Source organism: Protopterus annectens, chromosome 1.part1 (genome assembly GCF_019279795.1).
Source record: "Protopterus annectens isolate FY-2018-M chromosome 1.part1, PAN1.0, whole genome shotgun sequence".
NCBI classification, from domain to species: Eukaryota; Metazoa; Chordata; order Ceratodontiformes; family Protopteridae; genus Protopterus; species Protopterus annectens.
In genome coordinates, this window is record NC_056726.1 from 1136107182 (window position 1) to 1136133884 (window position 26703).

Genomic DNA, 26703 nt, shown 5'->3' on the forward strand with positions numbered 1-26703 from the left:
AACTTTAACTCAATGGACAAAATTAGTGCTGATATTATAGATATGTACATGGTGATCAGGATAAATGGTGTCATCTACAAGTGCTTGTGTGCCATTTGCTCACAATACACTTTCTTGCTGCCACTCACTTGTTTTGAGAAGTGCAACAAATCCTACTCACTCAATCTCCCCCTAACTATCTAGCCCAAAAAACTCCAACTCAGTCCCTAACCCTAAAGTTCCCAGTCCTTCTAAACCTAAAATTCCTTTCTCCTCCCTAAACATAAATTACCAGTCACTCTCTAACCCTAATATCCTCTTTCCCTTTCTAAACCTAAACTGTTAGTAATTCCCTAAACCCAAAATCCCCTTTCCTCTCCCTAACTCTCCCAATTGCTTCATAAACTTAAATCCCCCCCAAACATAAAATCCTCCCCCACTGCGTTCCCAACATACCTATCAAATGACTATTTCCTTCCCTAGGAACCAAGCAGTTGTGTACGGCAACTGCTTGGCTGAACTCATATTTAAATTTGAGTGTGAGTAGCTGGTCATATGGGTTACAAGGTGGCTTCAAGTGGTTGGGACTCAAGTGCTTGTAGTGTTCCCGGAATACTGTTTACCTAGGTAAGATATTAATGAGATTTTCTTTGAATGGATTACTAGATCTGAGTAAGTATGCCAGAACAGCTTTATATCTGACTTTATTGGCATGATGAAGTAAGAAATATTTTTGCAAGCAATTTAATGTAGACATGAGCTTAATACTTTGGATAGTGGCAAGACCAATAACTTGAGCAAATAGGATTGTCAGAAATTATTCAGAATTGTAACAAATAGACTAGACAAGTAGAGGGGACTTGTAGGAAGCTTAGTGAGTATCCATGAATGAGATGTTTTCCCCCAGTTTCTAGATAGCAAAAGAGTTTCTACCTGTAAGACATCCTGATTTATTAGGAGTCTGGGATGACTGGAGTGAGAGAGTGCTGAGGGAAGGATTTCAAATATTTGACCAAAAAGGTTTTCAGGTTCTGTAGAAGGACTTCTATAAATGCATGACCCTCTCCCAGGACTAACCAAAATTAAACTCTTAACAGATACCTTTTCGTGGAGTGAGGTATCAGAGAATACCACTTAGGCTGAATAAAGTGGAATTTCATGTAGGAGGTGAAACAAACTAAATACAAGGATCTTGGATTTTACAACTAACCAGCATTAACTCACCCACCTAAAATAACATTCTCCATGGCAGGATTATCACCTGCCAAAAAATTATGAGCACTACTAATTCTGCTATGCCATCCTGCCATATAGCAGTGGTTAGGATCGCTTCTCCAATGACTGTAGACAAACTGTTCATAGATTAGTACTAGGCTAACTGCCCTCAGGGGCCATTTTAAGCCTAGCCAATTACCCCACGTGAGAATCAAACCCTGTGCCTTATGTTTTTAAGGTAACCACCTTAACCATTACACCAACCTCCCAAGCTTCAGTCCCATACAACAAGTACTGTTCCCATTCACGATGTAGGAAAAAAAAGGCATTGGCTTGGGTATCTATTCTAGCTGATGTCCTCACAATAATTGAAAGGTTGCAATAAAAGGTAAAAGAGAAGTTCAGAAAGAAACACACAGCACAAACTAGAGACTTTAATTTTGTTTGAAATTGTATCTATTGCCAGAATAAACTTTTTCATTAGACTGCATTCAGACAGTGCAAACTATGTTGAGCTCATTTTAGCACACCCATAATTCACATAATAGAACAGAAACATGTACTTTATATGTAACATACAAAAAGATTCACCAGAAAAGAACTCTTATGTTTGCACATGCATAACAAGAATGCACAAAAAAGCAGTGCTTGGTCAGTACAAAGTAGGTTATTAGGGGATGACACAGAACATTTTTAATGATTGTGTGCTTAAATGGCATAGTTATTTAAGCTGCTGACAGCAGTTTGCCAAAATGTTCCGTTGTTCAGTTGCATATGGGATTGTATAGAGAACACAACGTCTTAGGGAATTAGGCAGTCTGGCAGCTGATGCAGGGGTCAGTGTTACAAGCTGTACTTCCTATGGTACAAGGTTTGATTCTCTCAACTCTTATTTGCCTACTGTGTGACCTTACACAAGTCAATTAATCAGATATTGCTTTCAGATCAACCCTGAAATGGGATTGTGTGTTCACTGGGCCAACCTGTTTGACAAATGTATATTGTTATTACTAGAAAATATATGCATTTGGCACAAGACATGATATGAAAGTTGTTGCATTTCATATTGCAGTATGAGCCTTCTTTGTTGAAGAATTCTTTCTGTTTTATTGACGATGGTGTTTTGCTGGTTTGTAGTGTCTTCATCTGAAAATATACTTTTTTTTAATACTGAATAGTAAAAGTATAATGTCATTTATCTAGAGAAAACAAAACAAATCATATTATACATTGGTGCCATTTCACAGATATACTTAAATCTTGGAAGAGATAAGTAAGATAAGTGTCATGTGTTATTGACTTTGTTTATTAGCACACTTTCCTTCAATTATCCACCATTGCTGAATCAACATTGCCCTGTCATATAGTTATATAATTTGCATTTATCAGAGGCTGTTGCTATGCAGATCTAATGAAAACATTTTATCCTCATATAATCATTACTATTATAGAACAAGATTTCTATAAGGAATTTAAAAAAGTTTTCATTTCAAGAACAATATGTTCTTATAAACTAGAAGAAAAGGCTTGAGGTATTTTACATAAATGGTGAATCAATATAAATTTAAAATTAAACACAATATTCCCTTAGAGACCTTCTGACAAGTCATAAATTCTAATATATTTACTCTTCATGTTTTCTCAATCCTGATCTCAAATTATTTCCCTTAGTAGTTACCTCTGTTTTAAATCAAGTTCTACCACTTAAAGGCTTTTGCTTATATCTACCAATGTCAGTCTGCTTTGTTTAATCTTGGCGTGACAGGTATTATCAACATGTTATAGAGTTGTCAACTGCTTGTGGCTGACACATTCAATGTCATTGGATGCGTACTTAAATCCTCCTATAATTCATAAAAAGTAACCACTGAAGCAATGTTTGTTGGGTTTTTAGGTTAATTTTTTGGTTCCTTCTTTCATGAAAGAAAAGGCAGTCTGGGATTATCATCCATATCCATTTAGTAATAATCCATGACTGGGTATGGGTAATACAGGATTTACCCACAGTTGGTGTGAGAAACAAAGGCAACTGTGGGTAAATCCTGCATTAACCACACATAGGAGTTGATTATTGCTGCTATGCAATGACATTATTTAAGGGAAAAAAAATCTTACTTTTTTATAAATAATGTTATTGCATAAAGAATGTTATTGCATAATAGGACTTTAGTCTTCTACCAGTTTCTGTAGTCTGGGGCATCTTAGATCTGTACTGCTATATACTGCACATGCTCTTTGGCTGTACAGCACGTTTCATACATTGCTCTCCCGACTGTGGGTTTTTTTTTTAATGTAAGAAGTCTGATGTGGGATATTTTGTAGACAGTAAATTGTCTGCAACAGTTCTGTGGATTTGGCCAGAATACAGATATGTTTGATTCATATTTTTTTATCTTTTCTTGTTAAATGTTGAGGTTTAGTCGGATATAACAGAGGAATGAAGTTAATAAAGAATGAGAGACCTTGGTTTCAAGAAGCACAAGGTATGCAAAATAAATTCCTCTCTTAAATATTTGGGTATACAATATCATCAAGACAACTTCAAACCTACAGCCACTCGTACTGAAAACCTGACAAAGCATTCAATATGACATAATTAGATGGGACATAATGAAATGTCTTCTTTGACAAAGGTTGTGATCATCAAAATGAATATATTTCCAAATCATATTTCTTTAGCTCATTGTCATTTCAACAAATACCTAATCACTTTTTAAAGGATTACCTTCCAATTAAATTTATTTGGTATCCTAACTCTGTAAGATTAAGTTAGCTAAATTTATACCTACAAAATTTCATGGTGGCCTAACAATTCACGAATATTTGCCAATATCCATTATTTAATTGTCAAGCAGATTATTCAACATTTTAAATATGAATGTAACAACAAATGAATGGCAACCATTGCAGTTTAAAATCTTGAGTAACTATATAAAACAAGCATACAAATACAATACATTAGCCCCCCTTCCTGACTGAACATAAGATTAAATCTTTAAAAATAAATAATTACTTAATAATGTATTATCCTCTTTTCAAAAATCGATAAAAGTTTTGGGCTTAAATAATACTTTTTACCTTCTTCAGCCTCTCAACTGTAATCCTACTTTCAAATTAAATAGCATGTTGAACTTAATCCTTTCCCCCATTGAAAAAAAAATGAAACAATGTGGGACTTATTATCCAAAAACTTAACCTCAGTAGAATGTTTAAGAATGAGTCTTTCCCTTCACAAAGTCTGTATACCCAGTTTAAGGCAAATCTACACTCTGCAAAAAAGAGACAAGGCTTGGAGGTCCTGGTCCAAAACCAAACTCCCTTCCCAGTTCCAGCAATATAAAGAACTTCACAACCTTACCAAGAAATCAATTTATAATGACAAGAAGAACTTCTATAATAACCCTCCAACCACACACCTAATTAATCCAAAGAAATTCTGGCATGTCATCAACCAAATTCTGCATCTAGGTAGCCCCTCTTCCCCCCAACCATGCCCAAATAGCACATCCATTGAAAATGCTACCAGTTTCAGTTCTTACTTCATTGGCATGTTCAGCAAATGATCACTGCAAACCAACTCCAGCCCTAATTCCAGCATCCCGTACACCTCCCAAACCCCCCAACCCCTCACAGGCCTTTTCCTTGAAATCTGCATCTACCAAACACATTAAATCATTGCTTCTAAAGCTTAAACCCTGATCCCCCTCCACTGATAATCTACCCCCACTCTTTCTCCAAAATGCTGCTAACTCTCTTGTCCTCCCCATCTGCATACTTATCAACCGTTCCATTTCTGAATCTAAAGTACCCATAATTTGGAAACAATTCTACACATTACCCATCCATAAGGGAGTTAACTCCTCAGAACTTGCCAGGTTCAGGCCTACTGCAATCCTACCCCCTCTTTCAAAAATTCTAGAAAATTGTGTACACAAACAAATCCTTCATTTTCTCTTACAAGACAACCTACTTACTCTCACACAACATGACTTTCACCCCAAACATAGCATCTCCACTATCCTCATTTCTTCATCAACAGCATATCATAAGCAAGAGACCAAAATGTACTTTTCATGCCTATTTCTTGATCTCTCAAAGGCATTTGACACAGTCTCCCACCCCCCTCCTCCTGAACAAGCCCTGTGAACTAAACCTATTCTCTTCCACTATTTTCTGGCTTGCTAATTACTTCAATGACTGATCTCAATTTGTTAAATGGCTTTCTGCCACTTTTCTTGCTCTACCTGTAAAAATGGGTGGGGTGTACCACAAGGATCAATCCTATTGATTGTGAGTTAGTTTTTTGTGTGGAGTAGAGCATCAGATGTTAGAAAACAGAAGTAGACAGTCTGCTAAACCTAGGATCAGTGCTAGTTTGTAGACTGTGGTGGTAGATGTAGGATTTGCCAGGGTATGAAAACCAGGAAGGTGTGAGGATATTAATTGGAAGGGAAATTCCAGAAATATAAGTGGTAACTTGTTAAGGTGGAAAGAGGAAAGGTTTAGTAATGGATAAGATTAAGGAAATAGTGCAAGGGGAGGAGTTTAAGGGAGTGCTGTCATGCTAGTGGCCAGAAGACAGGAGTGAGAGGAGTAAGTACAGTACAAATATAGTAGTATTTGGGCTGGGTGTGAATTGAGGGTAGGGTAGTGGAGCTGAGTGTAGTGAAGGCAAATGAAATGGGTTACACCTAACAAGAAAATCATTTAGAGGAAAACTATTACTGAAATATAGGTACAGCAAGTTAATAGATTAAAGTAGCAGTTTGAGTATTTTGTTTGACAAGGAATTAAGCTCAGTTGGCAAAGTTAAAATGTATTCAGAGTGAAATCTATCACTATCAGAGCTCAGTGTTTCTTGTGGAAAAATGAAGAAGTAGGTTTTAATAACTTTAGTTTGGAGATGCCAACTAAAAATATCTGTTGGATTTAACAACACGTTTTAGTTAGACTATGATAAAGTACTATATATATATATATATATATATATATATATATATATATATATATATATATATATATATATATATATATATATATATATATATATATATATATATATGGTACTAGAAACTAATGGCTACTGACTGTTTCAGATGGATGGAATAACAGGGAAGCATAGCTTTACAAAGAGCATCAGATTTTCAAAGTGGATTAATGCTTGTACAAACATTTTCCTTTTCTTGAACAGCACTAGGATGCAGTCTGGATTAGCACAGACAACTTTGTAATTTGTATTGTTCATTTCCTTCTGTTACTTTGTATATTGTGGTATATTTTCTTTAAATTGTGTTTACTTGCATTTCACTTTCAAGTACATAATTAAACTAGGAAAGAGACCGCAGCTGTGTATCTTGTGAGTCACACAGAAATTGAATTCAACTGTCTTTCTGGTTGCCTATCCCTTATGTTAATTTGGATAAATATGCCCTTTTCTCTCCTCTTTCATTGGCTATTGTCACAAAGAAAAAGTTTTCATTTTGTGAAATCACTTCCTTTCAGTTATTTAAATTTACTGGCCATCCCACTATATTTCATAGAGCCAGAATACTATGTGCCCACCCCATTCAATCTATCTTGCTCTTTTAAAATTAGTGGCTCTCCCCTTAGTTTGCTAAAGCTTCAGTGACCCACTTTTTCATATATAACTGCTTAGAACAAACTGCAACTCTTAGTATAGTAACCCATTCTTTTCATCTTTCCTTTAAAATCTGCAACTTCAAGTGCAAGACCACAAATTCTGCCTCTCAGTAGTCATCTTGGGATTAATGATTCTGTTTCCTCCTTGTGAGAGAAGGAACATAGGGACATTATTTCATGGAGATGGCTGATCACTATAAAGCCTGCTAATTGCTTCGTAGGTGTCAGCCTGGACTTTGTGCTTATATTTTGCTCCGAGTGACAGAAGGAGCAGAGGGCATTGATTTTTTTACTGTCTCAGACTGGAGAGTGAATGTCTGTGCTGGACCTTCTTGATTGGTCTGGTTGCTATTCAAGACATCTACCAGTAAAATGCTTCAACAAGCCTTCCATCGTCTGGGACAAGAATGTTGATCAACAACGAGCCTGTGTTCTGCTTCTCATTTTAGGATTGGTGCTCCTGTTTTTCTTCTGGTGAGAGAAGATGCAAAAGGGCATTGTATCTCAGCAGTGTGAAGCTGTAGTGAGGCTAGCACTAGTAGTAGTCAGACAGGACCCAGTCAGGTGAATCGCCTCTTTTCATCATTCTTGACAAAGTTAATTATTTTCAGTAAGCACTTCTTTATTAGCTGATGCTTAACCCAGCTTCTGAATATCTCCCTAAATACTTCATACACAAATTATTAGGATGTTTTGTTTGTTTGTCTTTTTGGCTTTTCGTGGTTTGGGGTCGCCACAGCGGAACTCCGGTCTGCTAATGATTGGCAGTCGATTTTAATGGTGCCAAGTTGATAGCCTGACACCCAGCCTTCAGCAAAGGCAGGCCCATTCACTCATGTCTTTCGGAGGCCACTCGACCATGGGGAGGACATGCAGACTCCACACAGAAGGCACTCCAGCCAAGAATCGAATAGGAGAACCTCTTGCTGTGAGGCAACAATGCTACTGCTGTACCACCACGGATTCATACACAAATTATTAGGATCTGCTCATTAATTCCCCTGAAGTCTTTGGCAGTGCCTTGTATATATGCAGGCACCTTGAGTTGACATTTTCCTATAAAATTACCTCTGAAATTTTACCAGTACCTAGTTGCACACATGGCAACTAATTTGCAATGACAGGCATTGCTCCAGAGTTGCAAAACAGATACTCCAGATATTACTTTATTTTCTAGCCACAACCTATTATCAGTAGAAAAGGGCATGTTGCCATGGATGTAACTTTACTACTATTTTCATTATTAGGCAATGTAGAAACTGATTCCTGTTTACTGACAACCAGTTAATTCTCAAATAAACTGATAAAATACAAGAGAGATGTAATTAAACAATGCCACTGGAAGCAAAGCTCTCACATAAAGGCACTCCTAATGTCAGTCACGTTGTCAGTAGTACACACACTGCACCCATCGCACATTGTTAATAGTAAACCCACATATGCTGAGCCACTTAAATGTAACCTTCCTAAAGCCAAAAGACCTTCTAGATGAGGTACACCTGACAAGTACCCTCAACAGTCCCAAATACACTCTCTGAAAATAAGACCAGTATAAGCACATACAGCCAAACCAATGGAGCCTCTACTTCTAGCCCCATAAGGAAAGTCACCACACAATCCAATAATCTAGACATTGGAGACTCCACTGTGAGACACACTGATGGCTCTCCTATCAGGCTGAGTAAGGAGAAAGTCATGGTGAGTTGCTTATTGGAGCCAGGATCAACCATATTACATTGCAATCAAGTCATTGGACCATAAGTACCAGCATGACTCAATAATAGTCCATTTGGGGGTAAATGACCGGACACTTACCTCCTTAGACTAAATATAGAAAGACATCACAGAGATCTCGGAATATCTTCCAGGCTGGTATGAACTTAGCATTGAACAGCATTTTACCTTCTCCACAGTTGATGCCACAATATGAACATAACATGACTGACTTTAATAATTGGCTTTGTTTCTTGTGTCTATTCTAAGGTGGTGGATTATTTGTCAGCCTGGAAGGAGATGGTCAACAGACCAGGCTAATTTGCCAGGAATAATCTGTACCTCTTGGCTCCATGCTTTCAAATATTATCTAAAACATTGTCCTCCTCCATAGTGCCTTTTTTAGGCAATGCCAAACTGAAAGTACTTCTGACATAGCAAATCAAAGCCAGTAAATCTAAAGGTATTACTGCTCAATGCTAGGAGTCTAAACAAGAAACTCTACTCCATACAAACTCTCCTCAGCATAGAAAATGTTGATGTCTGTGCAGTCAGTGAGACATGGTTTAAAACAATGGATAGCACACCGGCAGTGCAAGGCTATAATGCCTTGCACATATTTAGACCAGTTACTACTTGGACAGGGACTAAAGGTGGAGGGGTTTTGATTTACATCAAAAATAAATATACCTCAAGGCTGGTCAAACAGAACAAAGCATTTGAAATTCTCCATGTTCGACTCACCATAGGCAAAATCCCATTCAACTTCCTTGCAAGCTAAAGATACCCCTGTATGCCCCAGGAAACCAGTAGCACATTTATTTATTTATTTAACATTTGTTGACTAAGACAGTCTAAGTAGGACAGAGCCTATTTTCAGTAGAGGCTCAGGGAGAAATGCTTTAAAACCATGTCTTTGGAATGCTATTTAAACTTACAGGAAACACTCACCATCCATAGGTCCATAGGTTCATAGGTTGGTACTAGGCTATTAGCCCTAGGGCCTATACAAGCCTAACAATAACAATTCCCTGAATATTTCTTCCCACATTTACTTCCCTGGACCGCTGTCTAGCAGGATAACTGACATGATCCCCGGAGTGAATTTCATATCTCCCATCCAATCATCAAGGTTCCTTTTGAAGAGGAACAAGGAGGCTCTCTGCTTGACATGTCTTGGCAGTCTATTCCAGAGTATGGGGAGTCTCTGGGTCAGGAAGCTATCGCTCCAGCATGTATTGTTCATTGTGATGACAAGGTTTAGATCCCTGGAGCATGTGGCTCTGAGGGATTGTGGAGAAATTCCAACAGCTCAGGGTTTGACATGGCCTTGCATGTTAAGCAGAGATCGCCTCTGAGTAGACGATAAGCCACAGAGTATAGCTGGAGTTTTTTTAGATGGTTAGCTTATGGCATCTGCTTTAGGCCTGTGATTCCTTTAGTGAGGTATTTCTGCGGCCTTTCCAGCTGTTGCAGATGTCTTGTGAGGTATATACCAAATGGAGAGTTATACTCTATAATGGGTCTAAAGAGGGATGAGTACATTGGGACAGTGACTTCTTTTTTCATGGATGAAAAGCCCTTAGTGATGAGGTGTGCCACATGGAAGGATTTCCTGAATGTTGTGGCAATGTGGTTATCGAAAGTGAGACCACTGTCCCCCTGTGTCCCTAAGGCAGCTGACTGTAATTTTCTCCTTGTTCAGCCTGGTGAGTGGGACATCAGTGTGCCTGACTATAGAGTCACCTATGACTAAAATGCTCGGTACACTGGCTTGCCTTAGGGGCTGTTGTTGGGTGACACACTGGTGTTGTGAGTTATATCACTTTGGTTGTGACTGGTGTTTGTTTGCGTTTCAGCTTTGGAAGTCCTTGTTGCTTGGGCAAGTTAATGTTAGGGGCCTCCACATATGTGGGTTTAGTGTTGGTATGTGTGGGTGTTGATGGTGTGGGTTTTGAGGGGCTATCTGTTGCTTGAGGTGTAATGCAGGTGTTAACCTTCTCCTCTTGACTGTCTAGTACAATCTTGACTGGAGACAGCTTTGCTTCCAGTTTGGCTATGTGAGTGCATCTCTCGCAGGTTGTAGTGTTGGGTGGTAGGAGGAGAGGGTTGTCTGTGTACGTGTGGCAGTTTCCGCATTGCCCCAGTATGCACAGATTTACCGGGTGGATAGGAAAAATCATCAGAAGATGACCCTTGGACATGCCTGTTTAGGTGCTTTTTTTGTAAAGTACAAGAGCTGTTTTCCCTTACCTTTGCACAGTACTTTGCAATTATAGGCTTAGTGCATACAATTAATTTCTCCTTATTGACAAGGAGAGTTGAGTGCTTGTATCAGTTTCAGGATTCCTACTGCTTTGCAGCAGGTTCTAGAGCAAGTGCCAATTACAGGGTTTCAGATTTTAGTGCTACTACTGAGAAACCAGCTAGTCCTAAGGGAAAATTTGAAGAGCAGACTTTCTGGCACCTGGAATAGTTTAACCGTAGCCCTGCAGTGCTGCACGATGCGAAAAATGTGCAAAAGACGTGTTTTTAAGCCAGAAAGATGAAAGGGATAGAAAGCAGCCCAAAAAGGCTAATAAAATTACAATTTCAGAGCTGGAAACCACTCCTCTAGTGTTCTCAACACAATACCATTATTTATGGATGACTTACCTTACCCCAATATTAACTGGGAAACATGTAGGGCACCAAATGTACTGGGACATAGATTCCTGGATTTTATAAACACAAACTTCCTTGACCAGATTGTCATTATGCTGACCAAAGGTTTATAAATACTAGATCTAGTCCTCACTAATATGGGAGAGTGATGCATATCCGCAAGCGTAATATATTCTCTGCAAAGGTCAGACCACAAACCAGTTTATTTTGAAGTAAAAATAAAGCCCAGAACCCTAGCTAGCCCTTGAATGTTCAGCAATTACTATGTAGCTGACCTCTTACTATTAATTGATAACCTGGCAAAATTTCAAGCCCCCATAATCCCTGGGAACACTGCTGCCTACATGGAATTGCTCAAAGAGATCCTATACAAACATTTCAATAGCTGCATAGATGCAACTGTATCCACCAGGAAGTAGTACAGAACTAACTAAAAAAAATCACCCTGGTGGAATCACAGCATCAATAGGCTGTATAACAGAAGGAAGAGAATCCTGGCAAAAATTAGGAGGTGCAGCTCCCAGCAGGATAAAATTACTCTTATCAAACAACTCAGAGGACAATTAATGTTTACTAAAGCCAGATTGGAAATAAATTTGGCCTCCCAGGCTAAGGAAAACCATAAGACATTCCTTAGCTATGCCTGCAACCTCAGAGGCAATGCACAGTTTTGTGCAGAGCTCATTGTTAATGAAGCCAGCAAACCTAACGGTAGATACATTCAGCTCTAACTTTAACACTCACTTCCCCCAGCCTCCCCTTCAGAAATTTCAGAAAGTATAACTCCTCCTAGTATCACTACAGAACAGGTCTTCAATGTTCTCTCTAAGGTCATGAATGCTGCATTGATGGGTAAAGACAATATCTCAGAATGCCTTCTAAGTGGCATGAAATATGATTTATCAGGCTCTCTCTGGGATTGCTATAAACCTGTTGCCTCCAAATAGACTTCATGCCTCAAGAATGGAGAACAGCAACAGTCATACTTCTGCACAAAGGTGGTCTACCTACGGACCCTGTTAACAGACCCATGGGTCACACTAGTCTCATATGCAAAGCAATTGAAAACTTATCATGGAAATGATCAATAATGTCATAGGAAACCTCCAAACATTGGACTCAACCTAACTTTCATCAAGGGCAGGTCATGCCTTCTCAACCTGCTGGGCTTCTTTAAGAAGGTCAGCAAAGCATGGAATGGTGGCAAAATGGTTTACATTGCCTACCTTGACCTGGCCCAGACATTTGACAAAGTACCTCACTGAGCCATGGTTGACAAAGTCAAGATGTTAGGTAGAAACCGTTATGTCAGCCAGTGGATAGCCAGCTGGCTCACAGATAGGACCCAGGAAGTTAGAACTGGGTAATTCACTGTTACAAAGTGGCCAGTCATAAGCAGAGTCCCTCAGGGCTCATTGCTGGGACTTTTTTTTGGCATTTACTTCTCTGAAGCCAAGGCCAGTGTCAAGATCCTCTGGCTGAGCACATTTGCAGATGATTGCAAATTAGGAGCAGTCATAGAATCCCACACAGATACTAATATTCTCCAGGAAGTGCAAACACAGACAAATAACTTGTTTCAATTGAGTAAAACTAAATGCCAAGAAATGCATAATAGTATCCTTCAGGAAGTCATCCACCCTTGTTAACTATCATATTGATGGGTCTATATTATCTTGCCAAAAGACGTGTTCAGCGAACACGTCTTCATCTGCAAATAAACAGCGAATGCTGACATCAATGAAAGGCCACATCAATGACTTTCTTTCCCAGGGGGAAAAAAGCACGTGACAATCATTGGGGATTTGCCATTTTCCCCACTGTAGTGCAATCTTGGAGTTGGTATATTTAGTTAGGGTGTGTGTGGATCACAATATTCCACAATAAACTCCTAACCTGTCTCTCAGATCTCAACCTTGACTGCCCCAGCCTACACTGGTTTAAAAATTATCTAGACAACCATTTTCAATCAGTCAAATGGCTTGACTCCCTATCCCCCCACTCCCTGTCACAGTAGGTGTACCCCAAGGGTCCATCCTTGGCCCTTTCCTGTTCAACCTCTTTACAAATCAGCGCCACTCCACTCCACTACTACAACTACCAAACTAGTCCAGTACATTGACAATACTCTCTCTAGAGTTAGTTGTCTGAAGTGTGAAAAAGTGTAGCCATCTGGGTTCATTGAAAGTTGTTAGACTGCTTTTGAAATTCTGTGTTAACCCTTAGCCTGAGGTGTTCTGTTTGCATTATAATCTGTGTTGTTCTCATTTCTGCGAATCATTTCTGCTCATATTCTGAGCTGTTGGCTGCTGAGATTTGCCTGCAAAAATCAACTGGACACACAACCTGATTTAAGTATACTTTCTCTGCACTTTGCTTATTTAAGATTAGATATTTGTAGATATTTGTTTCATTGAATATTGTGCTCTATAGCTCTCTTAGTGGCTTTGGAATTGCCCGCCCCTGCTGTAAATCTGTTTTTGGACACTTCTCCTGAGCCCATCTCATTTGCTCACTAAACTGAGTACAGTGAGATCATATTTGATTTAAGACACTCCTACCAGTCCCATCTCCTCTGCTGTGTACAGAGACAGCACTTGGGAAGGACATCCCTTATAGTATCTTAATCTGCCTTGTTCTCTCCCCCTCCACAAAAAAAAAATATAGATGTAATACGTGGCTTTTGGGCAATATAGAAATGGCAATGTATGACCTTTAGATATAGGTTCATAGGTGTCTACTTGGCCTTTTTAGGCCTAGCCATGCATCCCACATGTTTGACAAGTTCTGGTACCCTTGATAAGTGTAAGCAGGGGCTTGGGAGATGAAACATTTACAGGCAGGACCATGGGCAATGAACCATTTACAGGCTGCCTGTGCCCATAAGAGACATAGGTGCCAAACCAGTGATGAATTTCCCGTTCCTCATCAAATTGTCCACGTTGCATTTGAATTGGGTTATGGAGGAAGTCTGCTTCAGATGGATGGGGATTCTGTTCCAGAGAGGGGGTAGTCTCAGAAATACATGTTTGTCTGTCCAGCAGGTCATATTTATATCACAGGTAAGGTTTAAGTCATGAGAATGGGCAATTCTTGTGCTGTATGTTTTCCAGATATGCAGGAGGTCTGTTAAGGTGCGAGTCTGACAATGCCTTTTATGCCAGACATAGATCTACCTTCAACAGTCTGTAGGAGACAGAATACAGGGATAGGAATTTGAGGTGGTCTGACAGGACATCCTTCTTATTCCTTCATATTCTTTCAGTGAGGAACCTCTGTGGACATTCCAGTTGTTGGATATGCCTGGTTAGAGACATGCCAAAATGGGCTTTATACTCAATGATAGGTCTGATGAATGCTGAATACAGTGGAACAATGACTTCCTGGAACCTAGATGCCTCATCTTTGTTTATAAGTTGGACAACATAAAATGATTTCTTCACTGCTGTAGACATGTGATGGTCAAAGGCTAAATTACTGTTTATGTGCTTCCCCAAGTCACTAACTACTGTGTCAGCTCTTAGGGGTATGTTGTCGATATGATAGTTACCAAGAGTGGAAGACTTCCCAAAGGATACTGTTATGCATTTCTTGGCATTTAGTTTTAGTCCATAGCTCTGACACAAATTATTTGTCTATTATGGTCCTTCTTGGAGAACGTTAGTGTCAATAGAGGATTCTGTGAATCCCCTAATTTGCAATCATCTGCAAATTTGGTCAGACAGAGGCCCTTGACATTAGATTTGACTTCAGAGAAGTGGATACCAAAAAGCTGTGGTCCCAGACCAATCTTCTGAGGGACTCTGCTTGTGACTAACCACTTTGTAGAGATGGACTCCCCAATTTTAACTTCCTGGGTCCTATATATGTGCCAGATGGCCACTCATCGGTGACATAAGGTTTTATAACTAACCTCCTGAGTTTGTCAACAATGCCTAAGTAGGGTACTGTGTCAAATACATTGGCTAGGTCAAGGTAGGCAGTGTGAATTGTTTATTATTATCCTATTCCAATTTTTTTGCATGATGGCTAAGCAAGAAGGAAAATGGAAGGTCAGCTGGCCCCCAATGGCCTCCAGAATGGGACAGTTGGGTAAAGCCTTAGAAATTCTGCTGCTGACCCTTGAAAGAGGACTGCAGTTTCCCTGCTGTTTCTGATTATACCTACCTCTGGGAAGATGACTAGTCTGGAAATTATACTGATAACGCGTTCCCTCCAGGCCTCTGGTTCTTCTGCTGCTGGCCACCCCCTAATCAGCTATTATATCCTGGAAAATCAATGTTACAGAGTTAGAAACATCAAGCCTAGTTGAAAGGTTTTGCCTTCCTTCTCCATATTCTCCAGGCAGGCTTCCAGTTCAGTGCTTTAGAGACTAGTACCCTGAGAGGATGAGTTTAAAATGGTCACTTTAGTATTTTTAACAAAATCAGTAAACTTGAGGTAGGTATGTCAGTGTGTATCAAAACTGGTATCTGCAATAGCTCAAGTTGAATCTTGTCTGGTTTTGAAGTAATGGAAGGGCATTGTCTGACTTATGATACTCTCATTTTGATGTCTGATGTTCGGTAGATTAATTGGGACAGTAGCTTCTACCTGCTAACTGAGGCAGTACCTTATATTGTAAGGAACCATTTTTCAAATGTTCCAGCAACAGCTACATTTTATCATGCAATTTTTGCTGAAACTAAACCATGAGTAATAAGTAGTTCTTGGTCTTCAGAGACCAAGGAAGATATGTAAACACAATTCCTAAATGTTTCCATACCTCTGCAATCTTCTGCAGATCCTTACATTCTTAGAGACTTTCAAGGACTGTTTATACAACAGTTGAATCTAACACTGGGTCTTCTGCCATCATGTCTACTCCTTAGAATATCATTTCATTTTCACCAGTAGTGTGACCACCAAAGAAGTAGGGTGAGAATACATCTCCTTCAGTATCTTCTGTAGGGAGGACAGCGGATCAGTGAAGCATAACATGTTTGTTCAATGAGTTCTAAGATTTCCCTCAAATTTGTGGTCATCTGGAAAGGAATCTACACACTTCTCGTTATTAACATAAGGTCAGGGTGACTCAGTTTGTGACTTTGCTTCCTCTTGTACATGGAGTTATAATTTTGATTATTTATAATTTAACATTCCATAACTGAGTAAATGAACTAGTACGTAGACCATTTTAGCTATGACCAACCCCACAAGGATGATGGTAAATACAATATACATGGTGAGTTTAGACTAACCAGTTAGCCAACATGTTTTGGGAAGTTTGTTAAAGTAGAGAAACACCATTCAGGCAGAGGAAGGGCATGCACACTTTACACAGACAGTGACAGGATGTCAGGACTGAACTCTAGACCCCACTGCCCTGCTGCTAGACAACTGGGACATTAATGGGCTTAGCCAAAAGAAATACATAAAGTTTGTATGTGAGAACCAGTATTTGACTGTGGAAAGATGCTGAAGGAGGCAAATTTGGAATTATTTGTATTGATAATGTCAAAATCAAGAGATATGCCATGCTTAACACCAAGGACAATGACAACCAGAAGCCCAAGTATGCTAAGACCAGCGTTGGCATGTGAGGCTTGGTGGCAAACTCTGCACCAGTAGGTTGAACCCCAGAAGTGGCCTGACATTCCAACTGATAACAGTTCAAACCCAGGAGGCATCAACAATAGTCACTGTGTCAACAACTAAGTTGGACCTGAAGGCAAGAACATCAGCAGGCCTCTGCGTGTCTACATTAGGATCACAAAGGTCAATACTAGTTTCCTTAGTATTGGTGCCAGACACAGTGTAGCTGGTTCATATGGAGAAATCCTGGAAGACCTAATATAGAAAGGCCTCTATGCACCCCACAAAACCTGAGGATTGAGGCTTCAGACAATTTTTGTTAAGCCTGATTAAATGCTTCCAAAGACTTGTCATGGTCTATCTCTAGCGGAAGCATTGAAGAAGATCTTACTGAAGATGGCCTGGAAGTCACAGTGTACGAAGTCTCCATATCAACTAAGGAACTATACTAGATAATTCTATTTTATGGAAATGGATGCAATCATAATTACAGTGTCTTCCAAGATCATGAAAGTCAGCAGTCTCAGTTCCGAAGTATCTCTTATCCCCGAGAAAGACCATATTGTTTTTAAAGAAAAAAAAAATGTTAACTTGTTTTTCCAGTCCTGTTGCCATTTGGGTTAAATACCTAACATATATCACATTTAATCATACTATAGTCCTCAAATAGACAAAATAAACTCGGTATGCCTATCTTATTGTGGAATAATATTTCCATTCTTAGCAAATACAATTAACGAGTCAGCTACTAAGAAGCAGGAACATTAAATATGCACGGGGAAAAAGGATATCGAGAAGAAATAATTTTTTTCCTTCTTTTAATTCTAGCAGTATTAAGAAGTTAAGTAGCATCAAAAAGTAGAAGTCAAAATAATGGCTGGAATAATGGAAAAAGTACTTTATGGAATTAATGCCGCAACATTTTGTCAAGAATTCGAAACAGCCTGGGGTTCTTTCACCAATGTTAATTGTACTACCCAGCAAAACAGATCTGGAGCGGAAGGTCCTCTGGTATATGATTATAGGTAAAAGGGAATGGTTCAGCAACCTGAGAAAGCTTTAGATGCCAAGCTACCTGGATCCCTTATACCAACTAATGATACATCACCACTAAATTTTTTCAGGATGGTTTACTTGAATAGTTGGTTCTGATATTTCTGTTAATTTCACAGCAGCATGCGTGGTATACATTTTGTTCTTGCCTTGCAGTTTATAAAAATAACTTGCTGTCTTTCAGAAATAAAAAGGCTATAGCAAGCCCTTATAATGTAAGAAAGTCACTTTTATTTTTAAGGGGTCTGTTTGACAGTAATCAAGACAGCAGACAAGGAGATGGAAGATGTATAGTTTTAGATATGGTCAATCAGAAATAATGTGTCATACAAAGGAACATTTCGTTTAAGGGAAAACTGAAAACATAGAATTGTATGTTACGTGGTAAATCATTAATTTGCAGCATAATTGGAATAAGTTCTTACAAGTTAAATATATTTTGGGGTAAAAATAAGAAAAAAAGATGTCTAGTCAGCAGCTTGGTGGCCAACCACAACGTTGTAATGTTCCATAAAATAGAACCAAATGGTGTTTAAAACTTTATATCCAACTTTATTAAAATAAAAAAAACATTAAAATAGGTGTTTTCACCCCATATACCCTCAGGACTTCTTCAGGATAAACCATCCTAACAATCAGTAGCTTAAATAACCCTTCAAAATGACGTTCAGATGATCCTTAAGGAACCTTAGTCACATGGCCATTAAGAAACCTTTCCTTCCAACATTTAAAGTAACATGCAACCAATGTTTATCAGTGTATTATTACCAAAGTGAATTGTTTCATAATAACACAATATGTAACATAATAAATATATGTTGAGATATTTTAAAACTGTGTAAAATAATCTCCTCTAAAAACATACCAGCTTTCTAAAGCTTTTAATTTCAATAAACATGAAAGAGAGCAGTGTTGATTTAAACCAGGTCTATATAGGGCATTAAAATGTAGTTTCCAGAATAGACCCCTGACTTTAGGTCTCAGGGTCCATGATCCTCCCCACTATGTTTAACCTGTTCCAAAATACTGAATTTAAAAATTATGGCCTGGGCAGTCACTGTGTGTTTGGCTAGAGCATTAGTATTCTTGTTCCTTTTAATATCATAAATATCTTGATACATCAACTCTTTTAGGGTGCACTCAGTCTTACATATATAAAATTAATGACATACCTGTCAGAGGCCCATATACAACTCCTTTTGATGTACAATTAATCTTTCATTTTATATTTTTGTCTATTTATTAAAGATTCTTCACCTACTATGAAATATCTGCAGTAGCTGCAAAAACAGCATTTTTTCATGCCTTTTACCACGGTAGAGTGAGTGTGTGTTTTAAAGGATCTCACCAAAATAGTTTTCATGCAACTCCTTTTTTGTACACTATAAATGGTTTCTCACCCAGCTTCTCATAAGTGTTATCATAATCTTTCAGTATGTTCCAGTTTTTCTCGGGTATCCATGTAATCAAGCCACTTTTAATATTAAAGTTGGTCACCATACTAATGGACAAGGAACATTTTCATTTTTATGCGGTTCCCTACTGTTTTCTCCACCATTTAAAGATAGAATAGTTAGGATGGTGTAGTGGTGCAGTGGTTGGATGATGCAGTGCTGCAGCAGTTGCATTGTCACCTCACAGCAACAGGTTCTCCAGTTCGATTCTCAGCTGGGGTGCCTTCTGTGTGTAGTCTGGACATCCTCCCTGCAACTATGTGGGTTTCCTCCCATGTTGTAAAGACATGTGACTGGAGTGGTTTTCCCTGGGGCTTTGCTGAAAACTGGCTTCATTCCAAGTTGGACTTTCCCAGTAAATAAATGATAAATAAATGGGATAGTTTTAAAGTGGTGAGTTTCCCTTTTATGTACCACCTCTTCCACAATTTCATCTACCATTGTTCGTGAGTAGCCCTTTGCAAGAAAATATTTAACATAAGTTCACATTCCACCAAGATGTCTTGGTGTTTTGTCATCATTATTGCTGCTCTAACAGGTCCGCGGTGGTGGTGCTGCGGTAGCATTGTTGCCTCACAGTAAGATGTTGTCCTGTTCGATTCCCAGCTAGAGCGTCTTCTCTGTGGAGACATGTGTGAATAGGCATACCTTCGTTGAAGGTTGTGCATCAGGGCTGGCAATTCGGCACGTAAAAATCTACTGCCAATCATTAGCGGACCGGAGTTCCACTGTGGTGACCCCTAACCGGGAAAAGCTGAAAGTCACAACAACATTGCTGCTCTAACAAACTGCCCCTTTATGACAGCCTTCTTTTGTTTTTGTGGAAATGTTATCATATATTTGAATAAGTGAGTGTCCTATATATTTTTGACGTATATGTATGGTTGCCAGTATCTTTCTCTAACAGTATATTCAAGTATGGTATAGATGTCTTGTCGCTTTGTTGTGTAAGCACCATAAAGTAGGTACTATTGTTAATATATATAATAAAATAACCTTATCTAGTTTTGGTATCATTCCATACAAAAAACAAATCATCCAAGTATCGGGTGTAGAACCTATAAGAACTTTTGTGTTTATTTATTTATTTATTTTACATTTGTTGACTGGGCTAGTTTAACTAGATATATGTCCATTTTCAGTAGAGGCCTGGGGAGAAAAACTCCAAGCATAGGCAGTGACATATCATATAATTACATCTAATAGCAAACAAAAATAAAAAGTACAATTTTTTTTTTTTTTTTTTTTTTTTTTACAGATGTACAGACATTTTTTTACAGATATATAGGCATTATAATTTATATCTAGTACAGTGGAGGACAGCATATTTAGAATAAGAAAACTCTATTAGAGTATTAGGAAGGAAATCTTGTTAAATACTTGTCACAGGCAAGGTTACTGGTTAACCCAGGTAAACATAAAAGAACAACAGAGCAGAAAAGTCTAGGGAGAGTGAGATGGGGATTTAGATATTAGTCATGGTAGAGCAGGAACATAGCCAGTATGTAGTAAGGTATTCTTTAAGGTATTTTTTGAAAATCAGTGTGGAAGAAAGAGATATGAGTTCCTTTGGAAGCAGGTTCCAGGTTTTTCCCACTGTGTTAGTGAATAGTGACTCCCCTGCCTGGTTGTTTAATTTAATAGTGGAAACTAGAAGCTTATTAGCTGAGCATAGTGTTGGCAGATTTTTATATGGGGTAATCAGATTAGTGAGAATTGGGGTATTCTTGGGGTGGTAAAGGATCTTTTGGGTGATGGTGTATTGTTGATAAAGTAGATGGCTCTGCAGTTCTAACCATCCTAGTTGATTTAGGTTGAGACAGTGGTGGGTTCCGAAAGGGGTACCAATGGCAAATCTGGCAATGTTGTTATAGCTGGTTGCAAGTTTGCTAAGGTTGCTTTTAGATAGATTGGTATAAATGGCAGAAGCGTAGAACAGGGTAGAGATAAGGTGGGTCTGGGATATAGTAGTTCTAGCGTCTGGTGTAAGGAAGGGTTTGATTCTATAAAGGGAGCCAAGTTTTCTGTTGACAGATTTTATAGTAGTATTAATATGATCATCATAGCTAAGGTTGTGGTCTATTGTAATCCCTAGGAGTCGGGTTGTAGTGTCTGGATTTATGATAGTTCCATTGTTGGAGGTTACTGTGAAGTGAAATTGTGCAGACTTTTGAGTAGGAGCAAAAAGCAATAATTTTGTTTTTTGGGGGTTAAGAAGGAGGCAATGTTGCATGAACCAGTTTTCAACAAGATTAAATACTGTTTGGGTGAGGGTCTGGAGATAGGTAAGGGACTCAGCTGAATATATTAAAGTAGAATCATATGCATATTGTATACAGGTGGCTTGTGGAATTTTGGTATTTAAATCATTAATAAAAACTGAGAAGAGGAGAGTGCGTAAAATAGAGCCCTGAAGTACTCCAATGTTAACAGGGAGGTGCAGAGATAGGTTATTAGCCCAGAATACTGCTTGCTGTCTGTTTTCTAGATGGGATTTAAACCAAAGGAATGCCTGTGGGTCAAGGGATATGGCTTTTAATATGTCCATCAGTAGGTGATGGTTAACCATGTCGAAAGCTTTTGAAAGGTCAATAAATAGAGCAGAAGAAAGAGAGTTTTTGTTACAATGTTTGTTTATACAGTCAGAAAAGGATAGCAGGGCAGTGGTGGTACTATGAAATGGCCTGAAACCATGCTGACAGCAAGTAAGTTATTATGGAGAAGGTGGTCAAGTAGTTGTTGGTGGATACATTTTTCCATTAGTTTGGCTATTGGAGAGTGTAAGGCAATTGGGCAGAAGTTAGAAATCGCAGTACAAGTACCACCCTTATTTAGAGGGATGATATGGGAGACTTTCCAGATGGAAGGGATTGTGCTTTCTGTAATTGTTCTATTTATAAGGATGGAAATGGGATAGGCAATGGGTTTCGCTGCTATTTGCAGGTATTCGGTTGGTAGACCATCAGCTGAAGGGGTGCATGGTTTGAGTTTTTGAAGGAGGGTGCAGAAAAGGGATGTAGGTACAGGTTGTATATGAAAGGAGGGATCTGGGCTGTTTGTGGTGATTAATGGGTCAGTGCTAACAGGTGGTATTGTTTTAGCTAGAGTTTGAATGGTTTCAGTGAAGTAGTCGTTAAAGGCATCAGCAGTTTGCTTAGGGTTGATATGGGAGATACCTGATGGGGCAGGAGTTTTAGAGTGCCCTGGCTTAAGTAGTTTGTTAATGCCTGACCACAATTTTTGTGTTTTTTGCTGGTGGGTTTGTTGGAGGTGAAGATAATAGTTTTTTTATCTAGCAGAATTTCTTTTTTGGTGGCATTTCTTAGCTGTTTAAAGTAAAGGTGGTCTGATGGGTTTTTGGAGGATCTCCATTTCACCCAGAATTTTGTTACGTATAAGGATATTTTGCCTGTTTTTTTTAGTGAGCCAATGTGCAATTTTGGTTCTTATATGGGTAGAGTGAGAGGGGGAATGGTATTCTAGGATTTGTAGGAATTTTGTATTAAAGTAGGTCACCACTTCATCAAGTTGAAGATGGTGTAGTAGTGACCATTTACATGCCTTAAGTTCATTCTGGAAGCTCTATGGAAAAAGGTGTTTTTTAGAGCGTGAGGTTTTGAAGTTATTTGAGTTGGGCCTATGGGTTTTTTTGTTTAATTATGTAGGCTAGAGCGTGGTCACTAATATCATCTGGAAAGGTACCTGGTTTATATTTGTCAGGATGGCTGTTGATAAGGATCCAGTCTAGGATGGTTTCTTTACTGCCTGGTTTGTGAATTCTAGTAGGGGTGGTTATTATTCGGGAAAAGCCATACAGATTTATGTAGGTGATAGAATTAGGGGAGTTACAGGTGGCCCAATCTATATTCAAGTTACCTAGCACTATGGTTTCCTGAGCTAGGTGAGTAGAGAGGCAATTAAGGATGTTTTCAAGAATATTGATATTATTTCCAGGGGGAAGATAGGAGCAAATTAAGTAAATAGATTTACAGTTGTTAATTTGAAGTTTGGCAGTGAGGGTTTCTGCATTAGTATCTAAGGGTAGGAGCACATTGAAGGATGTGACCTGAAGTTCTGTTTTATAGAGAATGGCTACACCCCCACCCCTTTTGGCTTTGCAGTCACATCTCAGTATGTTGTATCCAGGAAGGGTAATTTCATGGTCATAAGTTGAGGGCTTTAACCAAGTTTCTGTAATACAGAGGATAGCAAATGAGTGCACTTCTAGGAGTGCATGAAGTTGTGAAATGTTATTGTTAATGCTACGAATGTTGAGGTGGGCTATCAGGAGAGAGTTAGTGTATGCACAACTGGTTATGTATTCCTTCTCTCAATGTGCAATAACTATGTTAGCAACTAATGAACCACTGTTCAAGCCAATAGCCACCCCATTATTTTGATGGAAATTTTCCCCCTCAAAGTATATAACAAGTTCAAGTAGTTCCTCTAATAAATTTACTCTGTCCAGTGGGACCTACTTTTCATGCAAAAATTCCATGGACCATAATATTCCCACCTCATGTGACCATATCTAAGTCTTTTCCATTGACCGTGACTAAGAAGTCTTCGGTCTCCACTTCTACTTTGTTCATTTTTTCCAAAAAGTCCCAAGCATCCCTGCAGATTTGCTCCTCATTCTTCAATAATTCTTTTAAACTCTTGTTTCTAATTTTGCACAGCACTTGTTATCGACCCTCTCCCACCAACAATTGGCTGCATAGGTGGATTTTCAATATTTTTGTGGATCGTAGGGATCCCAAAAATAGTTGGAATGATGGGAGAGGGCATGTTAAGGTAATTATATTCATTAATTGATAGCCTGCCATCTATAAACGTATCCTTAATCTGCACCCTAATTTTTTGATAAGCCTGGTTTAGCTCATTTAAGGAAACATGTTGGTATGCTTCATTCATCAAAATGTCGAACATTTTTGCATTGTATTCCTTCATGTCTATAATCACCATCCCACCCCCTATGTCTGGTTTCATAATATGCAGTCCCAGACTTAAGGGTTCCAGTTTCTCTGTTTCCACATGTGACATGTTTGATACACTAGAAACATTTCTTCTATTTAATAAACTTCTACGGACAATCTCACATATTCTTTCATACAGTTGTAATGCTGAAAGGAGTGGAGGGTTAAAGGTACTAGAAATTTTAAAATCATTCATGATGGGTTAGTTCTTTAAACATAATTTAAAGTTCCATTTCCTGGTACTTCATGTTCATAATCACCACACCACCCCCTGTGTCTGGTTTCATAATATGTAGTCCCACACTTTTTAAGGTTTCCAGTTTCTCTGTTTCTACATGTGACATGTTTAATACACTAGAAACATTTATTCCATGTAATAAATTCTACGGTCAATCTCACATATTCTTTCATACATTTGTAATGCTGGGAGGAATGGAGGGTTAAAGGTAGTAGGCATTTTGAAATCATTCATGACAGGGGTTAGTTCTTTAAGCATAATTTAAAGTTCTATTTCCTGGTATATTTTTTCAAGTCCATTAAGAAATTAGCTAATCTAGCTTTCTTTGAGGGCACAAAAGACATGTCCTTTGCTACTGACATAACATTTCTACTCACATAAAATTAATTATATACTGTAATGTCACAAGTGGAGTTTGTTATAAATTTTAACAGTTCATCATGTAAAAACACCACATACTAGGAATTTACAAGCAATCTCAAAGGAAATTTCACTTTTATCATCTTATAATGTTCTGCATCATTGAAATGTAAATTCTTTCCCACATTTTCTTATAATCATTATAGACATATCTGCTAGTAGCCATGCTTAGTATAGATACACTTAATGAATGATTTGCTTATATTCCTGTGAATGCAGTATTGTCTAAATGGAAACAGCTTTTCAAGTTTTTATTTCCATCTGAAAGCAGTGTATGTCATGTAGCACATGCTTTTAATTTTACCTTCTATAATGATGTCTGTGCAATATTGCTCAATACTGCATATTGCCAAGACTGATTTTTTTTTTTTTTTTTTTTTTTTTTTTTACTTTTGAAAGGTTACTTCAATGTCCGGATTGTGAATGGAACAAGCAGCTGCTCTGGCAGAGTTGAGGCTTATTATAACAACACATGGATGCCTGTTTCATTTGATGGATGGGATATAAATGATGCTAAGGTGATCTGCCAGTCACAAGGATGTGGGAAGGCACTAGCAGCTGTGACTGACTCCAGGTTTGGTGCACCACCTAATTCAACCTGGCTTGGAAATGTTCAGTGTAACGGAACTGAGTCTTCCCTGTCTTACTGCTATATCGACACTTCATCTTCAAAATCCAGCATTTCCTCAGCTGTGGTTGGAGTTATTTGCTCTGCAGGTAAGTTCATAACTTTGTTCAACAGAAGTGAACAGTCTTATAGAAATCATCTCAGTAAATTAGATTCTAAACTCTGTCCAAGGAAATGTATGTATTCTTTAAAGCACAATTTTTTATAATAGTAAAGTGATATGCCCATTTCCATGTGCACTCATTAAGATATTTTTATTTAAGCAATTTGCATATTGTGCTTTCATTTAAGTATTCATTTAATTCTGTAGGATGCCATTTTCAGCCGCCATGTGGGCTGATTATGAAGTAAGAGGATACAGAAACTGCACAAACATATGATACAGTGATTGAAGAATATATACATACACACAATGTAAGAGAAAACACATTCCAAATGTACATAACCTTTGCTAATAGAAAAGAAGACACATTTCAGATATACAGCACCTTTATTGGTATTGATTGTAAAAATTCCAGTGAGATGACAGTGTCCTTTGGAAATTATTATATTGGCAAAACTGTCATAGTTTGTTGTTAAGGCTCATAAGAGGTTTTACAGCTCTTGTAGATTTAGTCCTTCATACTTTCAGATCATGTGGAAGGAAAAATAGGAAGGAGTTTGGAAGAAGAAGAAATGAAACAATATTGATAGGATTTACAGACCAGGTATGCGCAATATAATGGCCTATCAGCCCACGAAAACTCTTGCATATTTATTTTTATCACGTCTTAAGTGTCTATTCACTGTCTCACTTTTGTTGGGGTTGCCCTAGAGCAGTTATGGATATATGGGGCACATATTCTTGACTTCTGAGATACAATACATTATTGGAAAGGAGTGGAGTTATATTTATAAAAGGTATGGCTTTCAAGTGTTAAACACACTGAGGAGTTTGCACACTGAGGATCCCAGAAGATTTATCAGACACATCAGTTATCTTTTTTGGTTATAATTGCACAGAAATGCATTATATGTAACAAGAGGTCAGCATCTCCTGTGATAGTGCTGACGTACAGAAATAGAGGGGGTAAGTTAGGAATTTACTGCTGTAATAAGCATGGAAAAAATTAAGGTAACGATATAAGGATATAGCAGTTTGGAGAGAAA

At 38.3% G+C, this 26703-nt stretch overlaps 1 protein-coding gene across 1 annotated transcript in view; it reads left to right on the top strand.

Moving 5' to 3' along the window:
- Positions 1-26703, top strand: part of LOC122815721 (deleted in malignant brain tumors 1 protein-like) — a 787040-nt gene that overhangs the window by 692143 nt on the left and 68194 nt on the right. Inside the window, exon 10 of the mRNA XM_044088475.1 lies at positions 25326-25643. Within this exon, the coding sequence (XP_043944410.1) occupies positions 25326-25643 (318 nt within the window). The remainder of the gene's footprint in view (positions 1-25325; positions 25644-26703) is intronic.